Consider the following 20,534-nt stretch of genomic DNA (forward strand, 5'->3'; position numbering starts at 1 on the left):
CAACAATAAGTAGGAACAATGCGCAGAGGGAAAAAAATATATGTGTCAGCATATCATACAAAGTGACGAGTCAAGAATGTTAATCTGTTCTATAAAAAAAAAAAAAAAAAAAAGACTATCACGTGACGGTCGTATACATATAATTGAACCTTGAAAAACAAGACGGTTTGAAGGCGCATATTGCAATATACGAATATAAAACACTAACAGTGCAACCAACAAAGCGAAACGTGCGAGGTGCTTTTATTTTCTAAATTTGCAAATATTGCATATTGCGTAAATTAAAAAAATAAAAAAAATAATAATATTAATATTCAACAATGATTTACAAGTTAAGCAATTTATAGCGAAGACGCTAAACAATTTGCGAAAAAAGAAATAAAGAAAAATGTTACGCAATAAAATGTGAGAGAAGTATGATAGAATTAAAAATACGAATAAGGCACTCTAACATCCTTGACTAGATTTTAGTCATGTTTATCCAGTAATTAATCCCAATTCTTGAGTTTTTCCATTAGCACAGATCGCGATAAAGATTGAAAACTTAACGGCATAGAAAATTACTTCCTAGCATTGTTTATGGTACAAAAAGTTTCGCAGTCTCGGTTGTTGGCTAGCGATATCGACTCAACGCTTTGCGCAATCTGATCAAGAGATAGATACGTTTACTTTAAAAAAAAACTCAAGCCCGCTATACCATCACAAATCACTATATTACAATTTTATTAATATATTTATAATTAATATTAATAAAAAGTAAGACATTTTTTTATTTACTAGCGAACCCTATCATGTATCGTGAAATGAGCGTAACCGAAGTATTACGTTTCGTATTAACTGATAAAAACTTTGACCGATAGATACGGTAATAATGGTGCTTTCCGCTAGAGCTCGCTTTTTCTAAAATTGGCGTTTCTGCTCGATTTTATAAGAGAATAACGAGGGACGACTGAAGTAGGGAGTTCGCGCATACAGTCACCTCATTACATCGCAAGAAGAGAGGATACGCGTGTGCTCCGCGATAGAACGGAGTTACGATCATTCCTCGCTGACAAGAAAGTCAGAGTACATCGTCTTTCGTCTCGTCTCGGATCGTCGTTAAAGAACATCGCGAATTTCGCCGCTTAAACCGTTTATGTTTATAGTGTTGTGACTCTCGAGTCAAAGAAGTTATGCCGGCAGACGATTTTCGCGCAGGTAAGATATTTTCCCTAAAATTGTCTTAGCACAACGATAATTTTTGATAATAAAACGGAGACTGTATAAGGAAATTAACGTGCGCTTTCGTGCATAATATCGAAATTAATTTTCTGGGTGTCATAATAATTATTTTCGCGTCTCAGTGAATTGTCAATAGAAGACCAACGTTGTCGAACAAGCACATCGAATGTTCTCAAACAAGTAGAACGCCGAACCCATCGACCCAAATACCGGAATAAGTTTTCATTTTCAATCTTTAACGAAGTTGAAATAGATTATTATATTAACTTTTTAAAATTATATCGCAAATACATCTCAAGTTGGTATTAAAACGGTAAACTCTCCGCATCTGTTTGCCATTTCTCGAGTCTAATGCAAACACTTTAAATGTTTCTTTATGTTAATTTTGCATGTGACGGTTTAAACGATCATACGCGTAGACCGCGTATTAATAGTTATTTTTAATTATTATTAACATAATTGATATCCGCATCACATGGGATTATACGAGATATAAATCATTGTAATGTGATGGTAATGTGATAATTGCAATGTATGTACTTTCTGTAGAATAAGCTCTCATTATAACTCTCTCTACGCAATTACGTGACATTCACAAACATGCGTGACAAGTGTTGACTTGTCTTAAATAAATCCAAAGGTCTTCTGCAAACTCAGAAGCAAATTTTAATTTAAATAGTACTTAAATTGTTTGCATTTCCATTGCAAATTTATTTTTAAGTACTATGCACAATCACGTTTTATAATAATGTAAAATTAAAGTTTCATCTGCTAACATATCAAATCATTTAATCTTATGTTAGTGAGAAAGATTTATCGAAATTTCTCTACCAGAAAATACTACGTTAATTATTATTCTTTTTTTTTTATTCTTTTATTTTAAACCTTGCGTATGTCAAATATACGGGAAATTTTTTTGCGACGTGCACAGCTTCAAGGATTTTCTTTTCATCTTTTATGATTGGAGTGCTATTTTTATCAACGAATTACTTATAAGAAACTGTTTGGCTCATGCAGAATGCTTACGCGCCAGACAAAGTCTTTTTTGAATATTGCGCGTTAAGATATAATTTTTAACATTTTACATATCTCAATGTGTAATAAATATACATATATGCACAGTAAAATATAAATATATTTCTTATTATTTGATAAAAAATTATTAATGGTTAAATTTCTTTTTTTTTTTTCTCTTCAACGCATTAAATGTCTTTTTTTTTATTATCATGACGCAATAATGATAATGCACTCGAATAAAAAGTTTCGTCAACATTATCAGCACTTACGAAGTAGCGCAAGAATTTGGCAGATAAAATAAAAATCGTGTTAAGTCATATCATACGATAGATAACGTTCGCAGTCCTTGCACAGCAAAAGCTTTTATCTATTTACTCTGATCAATCTACTAGCATTATGATTTCGTTGTATCGGAAGTTGCTATTTATAAAGACTTTGCGTTCTTATCGTGTTTTAATGGTGAAAGATCATTTAGCAAGAATATTTGTTCAATGATCGTCGCGAGATTAGACTTTCGACTCGTAGCTTCTAGATAACTCATGTTATTAGTCTGTATCGTACTAGTGTCATAATAAACCCATTTGATATCGCAATACATAGAATGCAATTATCAAAAATTCTAAACACATGCTTCTTACAATATTAATAATAATTCAAATGTCTAATATTCGTTAAACAATCCAAAAATACGGTCAAAAAATATTATTATTCTTCTTTAAAATAAAAAAAAAGGAATTAGTTTATCGTTAAAGGTTAAAAGATAATTTCTGCTGTGTACATATTTCATAAATATAACGAACGTTTAAAATGCTTCAACAAATTGTGAACTTTAAAACACGACTATTATTGTTTCAATATGCGAACTGATAAAAAGAATAAGTTATTTGAATAATCAATTAATAAATGTGCTACATCGATCCTTGCAAGTTTAAAGTAGACGAAAAAAAAAAACGATGTCATTTCGTAACGCGTAAACATGCAGTACGTACGATGTCACGGATCATTAGTCAATTTGCGTCAGCTAACGTTTGACTTACGCTCGTGCATTTATCGGTCTAATAGGCAGATTATACCAGCTAATTGCAGCGTAATCTCTTGGCGGCGTTCCCGCGAATTTAGCCGATTGTATATAGAGCATAGATTAAAGCTTCGTTAGCATGGACAGTTGTTCGTTGATTAGAGACGGTGATTAGAGGCTCAACAATGTTTTTCGCATATAACCAAAGAAGTTTCGAGCTTCTTTTTTGCGCGTACCGTAGAAGCATCGATCTTCTTTGGACAAGTTTCGCGACGTCGACGCTAACGATCAACTCGGAACACCTGGGGAATTGATTTATTGATCCACACACAGCGGGTGTCAGATTATCGAGTAATTGAAATAATTCACTCCGCGATGCACCGAGATTACGTGCATTAGACGCATGGTTAATTACAAAACGCGGTATTACTTAAGCTATTTAAGGTAATAAGAATGAAATTGTTTTAGATAAACTGCCTGATCATTAATTTAACGAGTAAATTGAAAAAAAAAGAAGGAAAAAAAACTGAGAAACTATGAATAATTTGTTCATTATGTAAAGAAGCAATTACAAAACTATAAATAATTAGAATATATTTTTTCGCGTGATGTTTTTTATTCATGTAAGAATTCGCGTATCGAATCGGTCGGTGATAAATTAAACATAGTGGGATGGTAATGCAATTGCGTCTCTGGTGTAAGAATGAAAAACCGAACAATCGAGTAACCTACATCGACGGAGAGAACTTCGTGGAAATTTACAATAGCTGAATATTATCGAGAGACGTGGTAGTATCGCGCGTCAAGTATTCGTGCAACGAACCGATAGCGAGGCCGACCGAAATATTTCTAAGTCCGATATGTGTAAATTGATACGTGCGTGTCAGATAATCGATATTTGAGGGGTCCCCGATATTTTCAGTATCAGCCTGATTTTTATAACTTTATTAATTTTACTTATTTTTATTTATTGTACTCAAAGTAACGAGATTACGCATGGATTATGATTAATATTATTTTACGTGATAAGATTTCCTTCCAAATTGATAATCGTGCGATGACAAAGATAGAATTTTTTGTGAATTGTATGTAAGCTTTGTACAAATTCTCTTAACAAAATTATAATGTATGCAAGAAGATTTAATTGACTTACCAATTCGATGCGCAGCGGCGGAGTTAGAGCAACAGGAAAGATGAGACTGTAACATAAAAAGGAAAAACATAAATTGTAGACATAATTAGAATGATTTCAATTATTTAAAAAAATATATCACGCGTCTCTAATTAGTTCTTTAATAAAATAATAAAAGAAAATGATCTATTTTATGAATCTTAAATACGTTTAACTTCTTTTCAAATATAAAATTTTATTCTGTATTAATTATAAAAGTTTCTATTTTAATTTTTATCAAAATAATAAAGTCATCGAGATATTTAGCGAAAAATTATTGATTTTATGTAAATTAAAAATGATACTCACCGATACGTTGCTCCGCCGAAGCATGTTGCCCATCCTGGGCCTCCTCCTCCTCTCAGTTTTGGATGATGTCTTTCGTCATTGCACAGGAAACTCGCGAAAACCGATATCGTGTGACTTTATATCGCAGAAGTTAATTAATAAAAAAATATAAAAAAAAAAACTATTTCTTGATACTTATCGCCCGACCCAGATCGGTACTCGCGTTCCTAAATTTCGCCGAGTAAAATAAACGCGCGACTACATTAGCGGCACTCCCGATAAAACAAACGTCCTGGTAGCAGTTCGTATAATTTATAATTCAGCGACGAAAACACTTTAACTTTTTCATCTATACGGACGTTTGGGAAGTCCGGCCGGATTCTCTTCCACACCCAATATCTGCGACGAAAAAGCGACGGCGGCAGGTTTGCTTCTCCTTTGCATCCTTGCCTGAAACAGAAAAAAAAAGTTTTATGTAATTAATATTCCCAGAAAGTTACACGGGTCGTGGATACCAAGTCTAAACACGTGTGCGAATTGTCGGGCGTAAAAAGACTTGCGATCTTTAAATCTAATTTTGTAATGCGTATTGACCCTATAGTTAACCGCGTGCTCGATCGGCGAGCATAGCTATTCCAAGGTGAACATGTATTAGACCGCGGCATGTATACATACGCATGGCACAGCACGTATACCTAGCGAGCACGTGAAGACCTTGTGCGCGACCTCTCGACTTCCCTCGAGCTTTACGCACTACAATGTACGATAGAATTTATTACTTTCAACGTATCGCCGGTCAACGAGGGCTTGAACGAAACGCTCACGGGTTGCGACGACTACCCCAAAGACGCGAATATAGTACTGAACACGCGTAATTAGTCACGGAACTTACTTTAAGGGAACAACCACTCTTAGTAACTACTCTCCGTGTATGGAAGCATTCAGCAAAGTGGATTCACACCGGGATACATCCCCGGTACCGTCCATGCGTCGCACGTGCGTGATACTTCCGGTTCCGAGCGAATTATCTCTCGACCACGTGCTGCGTGGCTCTCTGTTCGGTAGTCGGCGGAAGAAAGGAAAGGGGGGGGTGGAACGAGGCTCACGCTATCCGGCTCTTCTACCCTACCATCCCCTCTCGCGACGCATGCGTGCCGTAATATTCGCTAGTTATAATTTTGAAATAATAAAAATCATTGATACTAAAATACTTGGGCTGCAGAACGCGATCTGTATTGAACATATCTGATTTTCAAAGTGTATAAATTATTGTTTTTCGTAAAAAAAAAAAAAAAAACTATTAGTTTGTCCTTATCATGCGATATACATATGTATATTCGCTCTATCATGGGATAAGTACTATCGACAAGTTTCCAAAGTAGTTTAAAACAGAAATATTTTATCACTGACCTATATGAGTTAAATAAAATATCACGAATAAGAAGTGATTATTTAAAAAAATTTATAAATGTGTTTGGTAATATTGTCTATATATATATAATACGAAAGTAATGTCACAATTATTTCAGAATTAAATATTCTTCTTTCGGTTCGTACTAATTAGAAATATGTGTATGTAATGTTGAGTACAATGTTAAACACAATGTATTATCATGTCATATTATCATAATTTATAACAATACTCTGACATAAATTATGCGGACGTGCTCGCGATTTTTATCACATGTGATAAATAAGTACGTCTCTTTATCTTAAAAAAAAAGTCTTTAATTTACTTATAAACGTTTTCATTTACTATCTGGCAAAGATAATAGTTCAAAGATCATCCTCAAATGAATCTTTCTTTAAAAAAACATTGAAAATTTTTCAGAATAAATTTGTATATATGTAATGTTAAAGAAAAAAATTAATAAATTAATTAAAGAATCAAAGTAAGCTTTTAGTAAAATTCGTTGTAATAATCTAAAGTCATTTTAACGACGTGTAATTCGATGTATAACGAGCATATTTAATTATCTAATTTCCGGTGCAAAGCGACGGTTTACATGAATAAAAAATAAGCAGCTGTTTTTTTTCCTTGACTGACAATCGGCATGTAGGCAGCGTATCGATGCCGCGTGCGTCGACCTTGTTCGAGCGGCGATACCAAGCTTGGCGTCCGCGTGAAAGTTATACCGTCAGTAGTAGATTCGCGAGTTGCGCGTCGACAAGGTGTGGAAAATGTGGAACCGTCGGAATCGTCGCAAAACGAGAGGCAAGGGGTGCATTGCGTTAAGAAATGTGTGATTCTATTACGTTGTTGCATTATAAAGTCAGTGATAAGAGCTATTAAGATAATGCGGTGAAAGACTCGTAGATAGCACTGTTTTAAGAAAAACATCTAACCATATGTGACGACTACATTGCTCCTTAAAGAGAAATTGCATGAAATATACCTAAAAGGATATTTAAAAATACGTAATAATTCTATATAAAATCTATTATTCGTGGCATTTCATATTTAATTTTACAGTGAGACCGAAAAAGCGTTATATAATTATTGGTTTAATAAAAAAATAAAATAAAATAATATAAAATCAATAATTTTAGGGTTAAAGAAATGGGTGCAAGGAGAAGGCACGTTGAAGACCACTCTGGTCGCTGGATTGGCAGAGCTGTTCGGTACAGCTATTCTAGTATTTCTGGGATGTATGGGTTGCATCGCTGGTGCCGGCACCGCGCCTCCTCATCTACAGATAACGCTCACATTTGGCTTAGCGGTTATGGTTGTGATTCAGGTCAGTAGGTTAACCTGTGACGCAACTACATTTCGGAATAATAGTCAACCCACGCGTAATTAAAAATTCTCTTTGATTCTGTACTTTTAGTGTATCGGCCACATCAGTCAAGCTCACATTAATCCAGCTGTTACTGTAGGCTCTATCATTCTGGGGAAAAAAACAATTCCCGAAGCTTTAATTTACATCGTATCGCAAATAGCGGGTGCCACTCTCGGTTATGGTATATTAAAGGTCGGTATAAAAAAAATATCCAATTATTCTTTCGCTAAATTAATTACAATTAATTACGTCCAAATAGAATTTTAAAAAATCTAAATTTTTTTTCGCGAGTATTATAATTAAATTTAATTTAATTAAGACACAGAAAAAAAAACCAACAACAACGCGGTGATTTTAATTGCATTTAAGAAAAGATTTTTTTTACAAAATATAATCGCTTTCATTATTTTACAGATTGTGATACCGAGGCATCATCTGACAGCGGGCACAGTCGAGCAGGCACATCTGTTTTGCGTGACCGACCTGCACGCCGATCTGTCCGCGATTCAGGGACTGGTTATCGAGGGTATCGCGACCGCGGTTTTAACCATAGTCGTGTGCTCAGTCTGGGATATAAGGAACGAAAAGAATTCGGACTCGGTGCCGATCAAGTTCGGTGGTACAGTGGCCGTGTTGGCGACTGTGGTCGGGCCTTACACCGGCTGCAGCATGAATCCCGCGAGATCGTTCGCGCCCGCATTATGGAATAATCAGTGGACGCATCATTGGATTTACTGGTTTGGCCCGATCGGCGGTGCCCTAATTTCCTCGTTTATGTACAAAACTATCTTCGGTGTGTCTGAGAAGGTTGAGGAGGAGGAAGTCATACCCGAAGCTGTCGCCCTTAACAGCGTTGAGACGCACAAAACAGAGGTAAGACGAAACGAGCGGTTAATTGGGGGGATCCACGAATTACTTATTTTCTTGTCTATTAGCTACAAAACACGTGACTCCCGTAATTAGCAGAACGTAAAAGAAAAAGCGGAGAGAGGCGTAATATTCAAATTAATATAACAAACTATTTTGAAATGGAAAGAGAAATTTGAATACGAAAAGAATATTTCATTGAATATTATCTCAAGATATACAATGCATTATTCACTATTTTATATTGTATATTATAGTGATATATTTAATTTATCAGACTCTAATGCACGTATCTTGCGCGTAATATAATTTATTTAAAATGCTCATTTTCAAAATCAGCATAATTTCGCCGTAATATATTTTTCAAATATAATTAAAGTACCATAAATTAATCGATACGGAGTCCCGTTTTACGTTCCTTGAACCAAGACTCAAAACGCTGCGTGTCTCGCGCGTAACCGAAACCTTGTCCCGTTTCAGCGATAATTCTTGTTAACGACGTTTCGGCGAAATTAACGGCCATTTTCATGTGACTTTAAACGAGCCCTTAAAATAGGAGAGAAACGAGTCTCGCGTTGCTTTATCATGTAAACGCCATGTTCACCATGCATCAAGACTTTTCGCATGATGCGGATTATCTTGTAAGGGCCGGCCATAAAGGTCGACGATAAATCGCTAGGTGGGCAAGGAAGTTCAGTAAAACTGGTTTTACGGGACGTTACCGAAGAGCCGGATTTAACGTCGTCGGTTTACCCGATCGTCGATGCGCGAGCTCTAAAGTGGATAAGGAAAGAAGCCGTTCGTCCCCGACGATATTGTATTTTATTCTTACATATCTTCTTATTTCACGATCGAGGACTGCGATTTTATCTGCGCCCGGTCGTCTCAAAAGCCCTTTCGAACAAAGCCCGGCCCCGGCGCGGAACGTAAAAGTGCTTTGAGCGTTATAACGAGCACGGTGCGAGAATATTAAGATGATCTTCGGGCCCCGCGCGTAACTCTGCGTCTCTTGTACCTTAGCGCCGTTATTCGTAGCTACGTCCTTAACCGAGAAACGCACGGTGAAAACGTTCCCTCGAGCCTCGCAATACATAAGCGAGAGCTTTCCAATCTCGGTTGAATTAATTTTATGAGACTTTATTGCGACTGATATACAGCTGAAAACAAGTGCTTTAATTTTAATTTGAAACTTTCGAGCGACAAAGGAGAGCTCTTGCCATTCATTTTAATTAAAGCAACGGTAGATTATGCCCGATGAATATTATTTGTCAAGCCGCTGTTTATTAACCGCAGCGATGGCGGCGCAGTCAATAGCCGTTATTCAGTCGATCCCGTGATTATTAGCGATCCTCAAACATCCTCATTTTCCCGCGACATCGCGCGCTGAATATTTCCGCAATTCGATTTGCGGTAGCGGCCGCGATCCGAAACAACGCCCCCCGAAAATTAAACTGACATTCCACTGGCCTTCCGTGTTTCAGCAGTCGTCCTAATTTCCTGGGGAAACGCGAACGACCCAAAGTGACGGACGGCGGAGAGAAGCCAAAATTCGGCCGGACGCTTTCTCAGCGCGAGGGAAACCATCCGGAATTTCGTGGGATAAGTAAGATAGGCGCTTTAGAATGCATGGGCGAATTCAATGGCGGATCCAGATGGCCAGGATCGCGCGGGAGCTTCCGAAGCTCATCCAGGATATACTCACAATCCCCGGGATACACGAGGTAGACAATCGTCTCGATTCGACTGTCGAACGGTACGCTGATCGTCAACGGTGAGCTGATGCACCAGTCGTCGCATATATCTTTGTACGTACGAACCGCAAGTCACGCCGTTTCTCATTGTCAGCTCCAGAGACGGCGCGTCATTATAAATCGTTACGCTCGACAATCCAGTATAAATTTGAATGGAATTAAACTTCGAATGCGCGTTTATCGGATTCGTTCGAGAGTTCAGCGAGACACATGCCTACTTATTTACGAATGTTATAATAATTATCCCGATACGAGATCTCTTGTGCGATACGTGTCAGCATCTGACCCGGTAATCTCACAATCGCACAAACGTCATTTAATATGAAATATGAAATTAACACTGTTAAGCCGTTCTTTTGCCACTCTCTCTCTGTAATATAGCGTACTTGCGTAGGGTAATGTATTCGATTATTATAGATATGCTAAATACCAGAAGAATCAATCGTACGCGAGCGTATCGTGTACGTTTTTCATATATTCGTTATGCGTATAAGATAAGTTAGAGATAAGTCATATCTGCGATTCGATATGGGAATGTGGCATAATAAATAAATTAATTTAAAAAATTTCTCCTAGTCATATTAGATGCACAAGCATTTAACATTTTAACTCTTTATATTCAATTTGACAATAAAATTATGTATGAATTAAATATGTGCCATATTTTTATTCTTTTTTTTTTTTTTTTTTTTTTTTTAACTAGTACCGTCTCCAAATGGTTTAATACAGTTATGCTTAATCCATTTACGTGTTACAATACTTTTATGCAATATCGCTTGTCGAATTGTTTCGACGTTATTCACTCAATTAAGCAGAGCTGACTGTTTTGTAGTCGCGTTTGTTAGTCGTCTGGCTCGCCGGAAGCGGAAATGTCGATCCCCGGGGCGGCGAACAGGCCGACCGATGACTTTTTACGAACCTATTTTTATTATATAGACCCACATATACGTTCGTTATTTCTATAGTGTACTCGCCCAAAGCTATTGCCACAGCGGGGAAAACGTTTCGCTCGCCGAGGGAAAAAGATTCTTTCCTGGATACTGTGGCTTTCGACAGAACGACAGTTTCCGTGCGCTAACAATTCAGTATTTGTGTATTTTATCACGAGAACACGCGCAAATAAACGAATAAGTACGACGGAGTCTCATTAATTATTTTTGTCCCTCCCGACTTACTTTTATTTCTCGCAGATCTTGCGACGAATGATTTACTCGCACAATTGCGAAAAAGAAGAACAATTTACCGACTCACAGGGAGGAAGGGGGGGGGAATTGAAACGCAGCACTTAGTTTCCGAAGTGGCGGCTCGAAAGCTGAATGCAGAATTTCCATTTTTAACAATGAAACTTTGAAAACTAACTTTTTAATCTGTTCGATGGAAATGATATCTCTCTTGTAATAAATATTCGATAACTCTGTTCGTAAAAAAAAAAAATATATATATATATATATATATATCCATTTCTGAAACGAACATCAGAGCAAAATTGCTACGTACCTTTTGTGGAAAATAATGTGGGCGCTCTTTTTTTTTTCCTATTTTATCGTTTTGTAATTTTTTTTTTTTACCTGTAAGCGAGTCTTCCCTATCACACATTCACAATTTTATTTCCTACGCATCTTGTTATAACGCGCTGATAAAAGAACGTTAATAATCTTCGTATTGTACGTTTTAATTGAGTTATACGCTGACGCAATAAATAAAAGCATAAACGAAAATAACAGTTCTGATTGAAAAGGATTGAACGAGTGTCATCAAAAAAAAAAAAAAAAAAAAAAAAATGATGTACGTAAAAAGTATAACTTTTTGATGCCTCTCTGTGCCAGAGGCTGTCTGTGTAGACAGAATTTTGCAGTCTGTTTTCACGATCTACGCTGCTTCGCAGTGGGATACAAACACTTCATCAATTTATCCGAAACGACTGAAAAATATGACAAAGACCGGCGGTATCCCCGGTGCGCTTTAATCGTCACGCGTTAATCGACCATCGATTGCAGAACCATTTGTACGGGCGAAATATTTGTAGTATCATTCGTAGTACGGCTTAAATTATAGTTCCCTAACAAATCACGTGTAATTGTCTCCGAGTACGTACGTGATCATTAATACCGAGCTTTGACTATGACATATTGCAACGTGTGTGCCGTGGAAATGGGAACAACAATGGGGAATGTTCACAGTACTTTTGTTCTTCCCTCAGTATAATATATTACACCATCTGTTTTTATCACAATAAGCTATTATCAGGCGTGTAATTTCATGTACCTTAATAAGCAAGTAAAACCGACTCTCTAAATATGATGCGCGACATACGTGTGCAAGCGCGTTACACATTACTCTTTATCTCTCATTTATCCGTTTCAAAGACGCAACTCGTTCATATCAAAGTATCTATCAAAAAGGGAATAAATATGTAAAGTAAAAAGAAGTTGACTTTCTTTTTTTTAAATTAAATTTTTCTAATTCCAGTCTCTTTTTGAAGAGGTGGAACTGGACTCGTACCAGGTCGCGATAAATGTCTCAGTTTAAAAAAGAAAAAAGGAAAAAAAAAAGGAAAAAAAAAAAGGAAAAAAAAAGGGTAAAAAAATAAAAGTACTAACGCGAAATTCTATCGGAAGAAATTGATTTGGGCGCAAAAAAGGCGTGTTACCGGTGGTAATGGTAACGCGTCCCGAATAACTTTCCAACTCTCCTATTCACCACGTTCTGCGTTTGCAACGTGTCGCCTGGCGCACCAGCCGTTCGTGACTGCCTCGCAGTCGGGGTTTGCTGCAGTACAGGCGCATCTGTCAGTGCCGCTCGCGGATATTGGAAGCGGGTCGCAGCAGTGCCAGGGCATTCTCGCTTCGTTCTAACAATGCTAGCGAAATTTCGCGAAAATTATCCGAAGGCATCGGGGGGAAGAAGTTACGGTCTGTGCGAATCGGCGGCGCCTCCCTACACAAACATCGCGCCGTGCTGATGGAGGAATATTTGGTATTCAATTAAACGCGGTATATTAGCTGTCCAGGGGAGTGAATAAAACAGCGGGCTGGAACTACGAAGTGCATGTACAGGGTGTTTATTTCGCGGGACGATTATTTGCGACAACATGGCCCGACAGTTTATTTACTGAGCGTAGCAATAAAATGCGAAAGGCGTTAATAAATTAAATTTCAGAAATAAATCAACGGAGAGTGTTGCAGTTAACTTTATAAAAAAAAAAAAAAACAATTTTCTGCTGCCAAAATCTTAATCTCGGGTCGTATAAAAATTGAAAAGAAAAAAAAGAAAAAAAGTTTATTTCAAGACGGTTGCTGATATAACGTCATCGAAATATTCTATTTCTTGTAATATCGTTCAGAAAATTGACGACGAAGAAGACAAATTAAATATGACAATAAGGCGAACACCCGTAATATACGTAATGTGCGCTGCATTTTGCGCGAGCGGGTCTCGTGGGAGCGATAACTTGTGACATGGCGTAAAATTAGACAAGAAACGCTTAAGCAATGTGGAGGAGCAGTCTGAAGGAAAGAAAAAAAAAAGAAAAAAAAAAATAATAAAGGAATTCAAGATTAAAGAAACGAAAGAAAGAAAGGAAGAAGATTGCTCGCAAACGAAACTGCATCCGGATGATGTCTCGCGTCCGAGCCACATTTTTCCCTCGGTAAAGAAAAGTAATATTTCCGTATGATTTACATGCCGGGCGGCAGGTCGCTCGTTAATAATTCAATTTTCAATCTGGTCTTAATGCTCGCCGGGTTTTCCCCAACTTCGTCTACCTCGTTTCCACCTTCATCCGCTCCCTTTACGTTTTCGTGCCCCCGCGTCGCCCGTTTCCACCCCCGCGCGCGCCCTTTCCTTCGCCCACCCACTTCTTTTTTTTCCACTTATTTATTTTTTGCCTTCTTTTCTTTCGTCAGCACTTATCCCGCCGTGTCGACGTCCAGATAAGGGCGAAATAAGTACGCCGAGAGCGAATAAATTTTTACATCGTCGTCCAAGTTTCGCCGCGCACTTTCCACGTCCGTGTCCCGTAATCAAAAGCGACGGTATTCGACGAAGTAGGAGAAGCGAACATTTCACTTTTAATGGAAATTTTATTGTCGAGATGCGAGAGCGGCGCGTACGCGCTAATGGCAAGACAGAGAGTCGCGTCCTTCAAGGTCGAAATGCGAGTGAATTAGCGGTCGAGGTTGGGGCCACTAATTAAAGCGTGGCTCGGCGTTTCGAGCTGTCGCAGAATTGGCTGATTCGATTAACCGTAGGCGAAGTTTCACGTCTCGTATCCCGAGATACACGTTACCGTGGCCTAATATCCAAATGAACCGCCACCGGTGCATTACAAAGTGTTATACGATATATGGACTCTCGAGCGAGTTACCATCCTGCATCCTAAATTCAAATATATCGTGCATACTCTTTCAAATTACGAAATGTTCTGCTTAGAAATAAGAGAATAAACTAGCAGTAAAAAAAAAAAAAAAAAAAATTATTTCGAGAGGCAAACGTGGACAGTATCGTGCGAAATAACAAAATTTATTGTTCAATAACGCAATAAAATTAAAATTCGTACTAACGGCACTCAAAACTATATTAAAAAATTTAATTAATCTTGAAATAAATTTAAAAGTATTTTTAAATATATTTTTTTTAAACGTTTTAAACTTAATATCTCAACACTAGTTCTTGAGTTTGTGAATAATTTATTACAAAATTACGTAGCGAAGAATACTTTATGCACAATCGATCTTGCGCTTTTAAACTTGAATTTCTTCTCCTAATTTTATTTTATTAAACGTTATAATGTTCAGCGGTGTTAAGTAATACTTATGGAATACTTGAAAATCGGTAGTTTTGCGACGAGTTTCATTATTGAAAAAATGTTAATATTTCTTATAATACAACGGAGGTGTATAACGGACGGTCGTGAAGGTATTTGATCGAGTAAACGCATCGATGCGCTTGTAAACTTTGCGTATAAAACTAGACAGCCTCGAGCTGCGCGTGCACTACATGCCTTTAATCCGTTTACTTGTTCTACTTTTCTAAAGTAATGCAATTTCATAATTGAGTGAGCGTATTTTATACGCCTTAAGTACATGCAAAAGAGAATTGCGCGCGTTCGCGCGCGTGTGCGATCTCTATCGCCTAGCAATTAATATCGTTAAAAAAAAAAGAAAAAGAAATCATCAAGCATAAATTTCCTCCTAGAATATCCTTAACCACCCAGAAGATAGAACCTGACGTTCAACAGAATATTATCCTGAATTCTTTTAAATTTATCGTTCTAACGAAATACGGGGATTAGTATAATAATTTATGTGCAAAATTTACAGAATTTTAATTTCAAAGAGCCGATTACGACGAAGGCCCGGATGGTCGTTCTCGTTCTCGCCGCCGTTTCGATTCCTTAATTATTCAAGTCAACGATTAATTACGAAAACCCGGACACGTTGGGTCGTGCGGGATTTAACGTCGCGCGAATTTCGCTTTTCGGGACCTACTATTAGAAACGAAATCCGGTGTTTAACGTGGGATCGATACGGGCAGAGATCGCGAGGGTCAGCGTCGTAAACTAATCGCGTGCTCGCTCGCCACGAAAAGCGGTGACCGTGCAGAGTGCCTCCGCGCGCGGCGTTGATTCCGGCTTTCGTCTCAAGGACATATCGCGGCGAATTTTAAAGGCCGACCTACCGCAGGCTGCGGGTGTATATATATCGGCTCGCCTCCTTCCCCGTGCAACGCGGAAAAAGTTTATACTCCGGTTGTCCAGTGCGCAAACTCGACCAGTCGTTCGACTCGGTGGTCGGTCCTCCCCTCGTCCCTCGACGTCGGGTCGTCCTTTTCATGACTACGCGAGCTAACCTTACCGAGGACAGGGCCGAATGAACGGCGGGTATTTTCAGAAAAGCCGAATGGAAATTAAATATTGGCACAGATCCCGACCGGCTGATTGAAAGAGAGACTCGCGAGCAAGTACATAAATCTTCCGAGCCGATGAAATTTACGCGGCGAAAAGTGCGTGCGAGAGTTCAAAGTGCATCGCGGGGCGTAACTCGCGTTGGAAGGCAGTCTCTCGCGTTTTGCGAGAGGAAACGGGAGAAGACCTCAAGCCCCGGCGTGTAGCGCCAGGATACGCATCATCATTTCGGAATTCAAATATCTCGGCGGCGAGCGGATCGATGCGTGCCGAGAGAGAGAAGCATCCGCGGCATGCGAGTCAATAATGAAGGAGAAACGTACTTACCGATGGAGCGGCGGCGGCGCCGACGGCGACGCGATGTCGTGGCGTCCACGGTGGCTGCTTACGATCCTGCCGAGCATCCCTCTCGCTCTCGTCCACCCTGCACCAAACGGCCGTGGCGTTGTTCCATTCTCGTTCCATCCTCCTCGCTCTCGCCGAGCGCCGACTCTCGGGGAACGGCAGCCAAGGTCTTCGATCCCACTCTTTCGCACGCGCGCACACTCTCTTCCCCTACGCCAACGGCAGCTACTTCCTTCCTCGTCGCTCGCGCAATGTCGCTCTCGCTCCCGCAACGTACGGCGACCGGCAATGGCGGGGGCGGCGAGCGAACGTGGCCGGATGACAGTCCTTCGAGGGATCGCGGAGGTCGCGTCGAACGATGTCCCGTGTGCGCCAATGTCTCTCGTTATTTCCTCTCGCGGCGCGTCGTCCACGGCGTACGAATTCTCGCGAGACGCGCCCGACGTGAGCTCCGCGTGGCACGATCGTAGCGCGGACGCCCGAGGGCGCGGGGGCGGGTGGGGGGCAAGAAGAAAGAGACAGGGGAGTAAAGCTGAACGGAGAGAGAAGGACGCGGGAGGCGGCCGCGCTGCTCGCTCGCTCGCTCGCTCGCTCGTCGACCTCCCGTTCCTCCACGACGTCACTATCGCGTTGTTTTCTCGCGCGGCGGGAGACTCGGACGGACGCGCTCCCTTCGCGGGTGCACCGGCGCCATATCCCGGCTCCTTTCCTCGCGGAAGATCACCGGCGCGGCCGTTTGCCGCGTTACTCGCGGAAGAGCACCGGCGCCGCTTCCCCCGCGACCGCGACGCGTTACCTGGGCGCGCTGTTCGCGCCTGAGAGTCCTGGGGGCGATACGCAGGCATAATCCGGTCACTGCGAGGGACAAACGACTCAGCTGACGACGACGCGGTGTGCTCCCGTACGAACTCGAGCGGCAACGTCCGGCGCTTTCGAATCTTCTTTCGTTGACTGGACTGTACCGGCCGCCGCGATTGGTCAGCGGCGAGTCACGTGAGGAGGCTCGTATTCGGGACAGTTTTCATTTCGGTCAGGACGCTCGCGACGTTCGCGCCGCTTGCTACGTACGCGAATCTTCTCTCCGATTCTCGTGGAACTTAATCGAGCGCGTCGTTCGACCGTCACGTTCGGCGAGTCGCGCGTACTCCGAGCGAGGAGGGACAGTCATCGATGGACGTCGAGGATCTCGGTGGAACTTCCGGCCAGGCGTCGGAGTCGTCTTGGGATTCAAGAAGGTGAAAGTGTCGCGAGTGCGCGAAGTGCATCCGCACGCCGATCGAGTTAGCCTCCTTCCGTCTTCTTCGCGGGTGCATCGAGGTAAGTCGTGTGTCGTTCCTGCGATCTCGAGAGCGCGTGTTCGCGATCCGTGCGCCCGGCGTCGGCTCCGGGGGAGGCTGAGGAGGAGAAGGGGCCCCCCTACGTTCGTCTTGTTCTCTCGATTCATCTCGCGGCACGCGGGGGGCGCGCGGGACGACGAGACAGAGAAAGAAAATACGCGACGGCCAATCGCGGCGTGGGAGGGACGCCGTCAGGTGACGCGCTTGAATTTCGACGCCGTTCCCCCTTGACTTTGAACGACACACGCCATTCTGCGAGGAACTCCGCTCCGCTCCGCTCGCGGATCGCGCGTACTCCGTTCGCGTACACCGCTTCCGCGCGAGCGCGTCAAGGAAAGTGAATCCATCGGCGTGTCTCTTCACGGAGCCGCCGTATTCCCCGTTTGAAAGTGCAGTGCCACTTGTGCGACTGGACCACGGAGTCGAGGGCACCCCGAGCTCCCCCGCCGCGACCGCCGAAGGAAGGACGTCTCGAGGACCCGCAGCCGGAATCTGAAACACACCACAATGATCGGTGAGCCGCAAATTCATGTGTCCAGTCTATGATGCAGTATTTGATATGAAAAATACTTGTAGATCGCAAGAAAACGCGCTGCGAATTCAAATTCAAATCGAGTCACCGAAAATAGAATTTATCTCCCGGCCCGATTTCGTATAATCGGCCACTCGCGGTTAGGTTGTATTTGCAAATTAAAAAACATTTTTCTGATACAGTAAAAAAGAAAAAAAAAAGACGAGTAAAGCGCGACTTTCGCACAGTTCTGCCACTTCGACAGTATTATCGAGGAAAAATATTTAAGCTGACGATTTTACTTTTAACATTCTCGCGTAACGAGCGAGAAAAGTCAATTTAAATTTGCGAAACGTGAAGAGATTCGAGAATGTTTTGACGGACTTGATTCGATCCGTTTCGACCGCACAAAAGTAGATTCGCTCCCCGGTGAGCTAATTTCGCTAACGAATTCGCGATACTCTCGAAATATCTGTATTGTATGCTACACGTGTAACTCACGTTATTTCTGGCATTGTAATTTCGTAATGCAACACAAAAAGATAATCGTGGCTGAAGTTAGTTGCAAATGCGAAAATGACGCCGTTATATGTTAATGCGCATCGTCCAAATTCAATTGCGTATTAATTTCGTAATTATATCCAGCTATTAGATAGTCATTTCTAATAGTAATACGCAGATAATTGCCATATTAAATATTAATATCGGTAATATTCGCGGTAATTTTAAGTAATTTGCTTAATTGTGTGTCCCTGTGCAAAATCAATCGGATAATTTATTCCGAAAATCGAGGCTTTAAAGAATTTTATTAAACAAACTCCAAGGTGTATCGCATTATTGTTGCGAATGTATATTATAAATACATTAATTAAATAACGCGCGAACAATTACCGTCGCTGAATAACGTTGATTTATTTGAGAAAACGTGCGGAGGAATATTTACGCTTGCCCCGCTCGCGCTACAAACAATTACAACTAATTGTCTATCCCTTTCCCTCTTTCTCCCGGCGTTTTCTTTCGTTACCGCGATACACACGTTCTTCGAATAAGGCGAACAAAACTACTTTCGGAATACGCAATTACGGCAATTAGCCTTTTTCTGTCGAGCCCGGCACGCGCTCCGACATTAGGCGACACTTTGCATGTGTTTCAGTCGAGTTTTATATATATTTTATTATTATTTTATTTTATTTTTTTTTTTTTACGAACACCGTGCGGCATTTCAAACTTCCACGAAGTATCGGGAGCCTTTCGACATGCGGGTGTTTGCATTCAAATTACGGTTCACTTTGCGAATAAACGACGGCACGTCGAATAAAGTTATCGTTGGTTTTCTTTGTCGCGGTTCCTCCGCGATATAATCAAACGGGGCTATAAAAAGTCGGGCGGCGTTTCGTGCGAAACGAGTGTCGGCAACGAGAACAATAACGTGTACGTACGTAATTCATGCACGAGTCGCCGGTTTGTCTCAGGGATCTGCTATAAGAATCTCGCTTTCTCTCCGGCGGCGTCTGTCCGCGATTACTTTTGATTGCCGCGTCCCCACGAACTTTATTTCTCTCGCCTCATAAAAAATGTATAAACCGCATCGACAAACTCGTTAAACTAGAGCCGCGGTTGGCTAAGCTTTGCGCGAAACGAAAATCCCGGGAACGGCCGAGGATCCGCGGGCCGAAATTTCGCGCGTTAATCCGCACGGCATCGAGTTAGGCTGATTAGATAATAATTTAGACACGACGTTATTAATTTAGTAACAGCGATTGCAGCCGAGAGCCGCGGTTCGCAAAGAGATTTGCCCGAACAAATTTCCATCAGTCACGCAATCAGATAATCATCTCGCCAACAGATACCCATTACGTTCGATTAATTTTAAAAGGACACGTCGTTAGCGCGATATCGCGACGCTTAAGGGTGCTCGTAGCTCGCTTGGAAATTAAACCAAGTTCAATATCGCTCGGGTTTTTCGCAATAGCATTCCGATCCGGTTCGGCTTTCTCTGCTTTCTCGCATGTTCGCCGCTTAATGTTTACGCGAGAAGTTGCGTTACGAAAGAAAACTTATCGATCCGTTCGATAAATTCCTTTTATTGTTTCGCGGCTGCAGCTAAAAAGTTTCGCCGTCGCGGGCCGGGTTTACTCGTTTCGTGTAATGGTCGCGTGTCTTTGTCGAAAAGTAGAGCGAGCTGGCACTTTATCACCTGTCCCGTTTCAAGGTCCTAGACCGTTTCTTCTCCGATTTCGTTCACGGACGTGAGACACCGGTCGTTGAAACGATACGCGCGGTTTGACACCGATACTCGGCGCGTGGAAAAAAACGCGGAGCT

General features: G+C 41.0%; 2 protein-coding genes and 1 long non-coding RNA gene across 4 annotated transcripts in view; 2 read left to right on the forward strand and 1 right to left on the reverse strand.

Moving 5' to 3' along the window:
• The window catches only part of LOC139109823 (uncharacterized), a 9,653-nt gene extending 4,795 nt beyond the window's left edge, over positions 1–4,858 (reverse strand). The window contains exons 1-2 of the long non-coding RNA XR_011546899.1: positions 4,737–4,858; positions 4,410–4,455 (exon numbers count right to left, since the gene is read on the reverse strand). This is a non-coding gene — a long non-coding RNA (uncharacterized lncRNA). The remainder of the gene's footprint in view (positions 1–4,409; positions 4,456–4,736) is intronic.
• LOC139109822 (aquaporin-like) lies at positions 938–11,254 on the forward strand. 2 transcript variants are annotated; one of them, XM_070669182.1, is made up of 5 exons: positions 938–1,197; positions 7,266–7,453; positions 7,544–7,687; positions 7,910–8,368; positions 9,847–11,254. In XM_070669182.1, exons 1-5 carry the CDS (start codon positions 1,173–1,175, stop codon positions 9,853–9,855), a joined length of 825 nt encoding a protein of 274 aa, XP_070525283.1. In that variant the 5' UTR covers positions 938–1,172; the 3' UTR covers positions 9,856–11,254. The 2 variants fall into 2 exon arrangements, with proteins under 2 accessions (XP_070525283.1, XP_070525282.1); XM_070669181.1 differs by having other exon boundaries at positions 939–1,197; positions 9,844–11,254.
• A 6,122-nt stretch (positions 11,255–17,376) lies between these two features.
• Positions 17,377–20,534, forward strand: part of Alpha-man-iib (alpha-Mannosidase class II b) — a 123,174-nt gene continuing 120,016 nt past the window's right edge. The window contains exon 1 of the mRNA XM_070669032.1: positions 17,377–18,214. The gene's annotated coding sequence lies outside the window, so the exon portion shown is untranslated. The remainder of the gene's footprint in view (positions 18,215–20,534) is intronic.

The sequence above is a fragment of the Cardiocondyla obscurior genome, linkage group LG18 (assembly GCF_019399895.1).
Source record: "Cardiocondyla obscurior isolate alpha-2009 linkage group LG18, Cobs3.1, whole genome shotgun sequence".
Taxonomy (NCBI): domain Eukaryota; kingdom Metazoa; phylum Arthropoda; class Insecta; order Hymenoptera; family Formicidae; genus Cardiocondyla; species Cardiocondyla obscurior.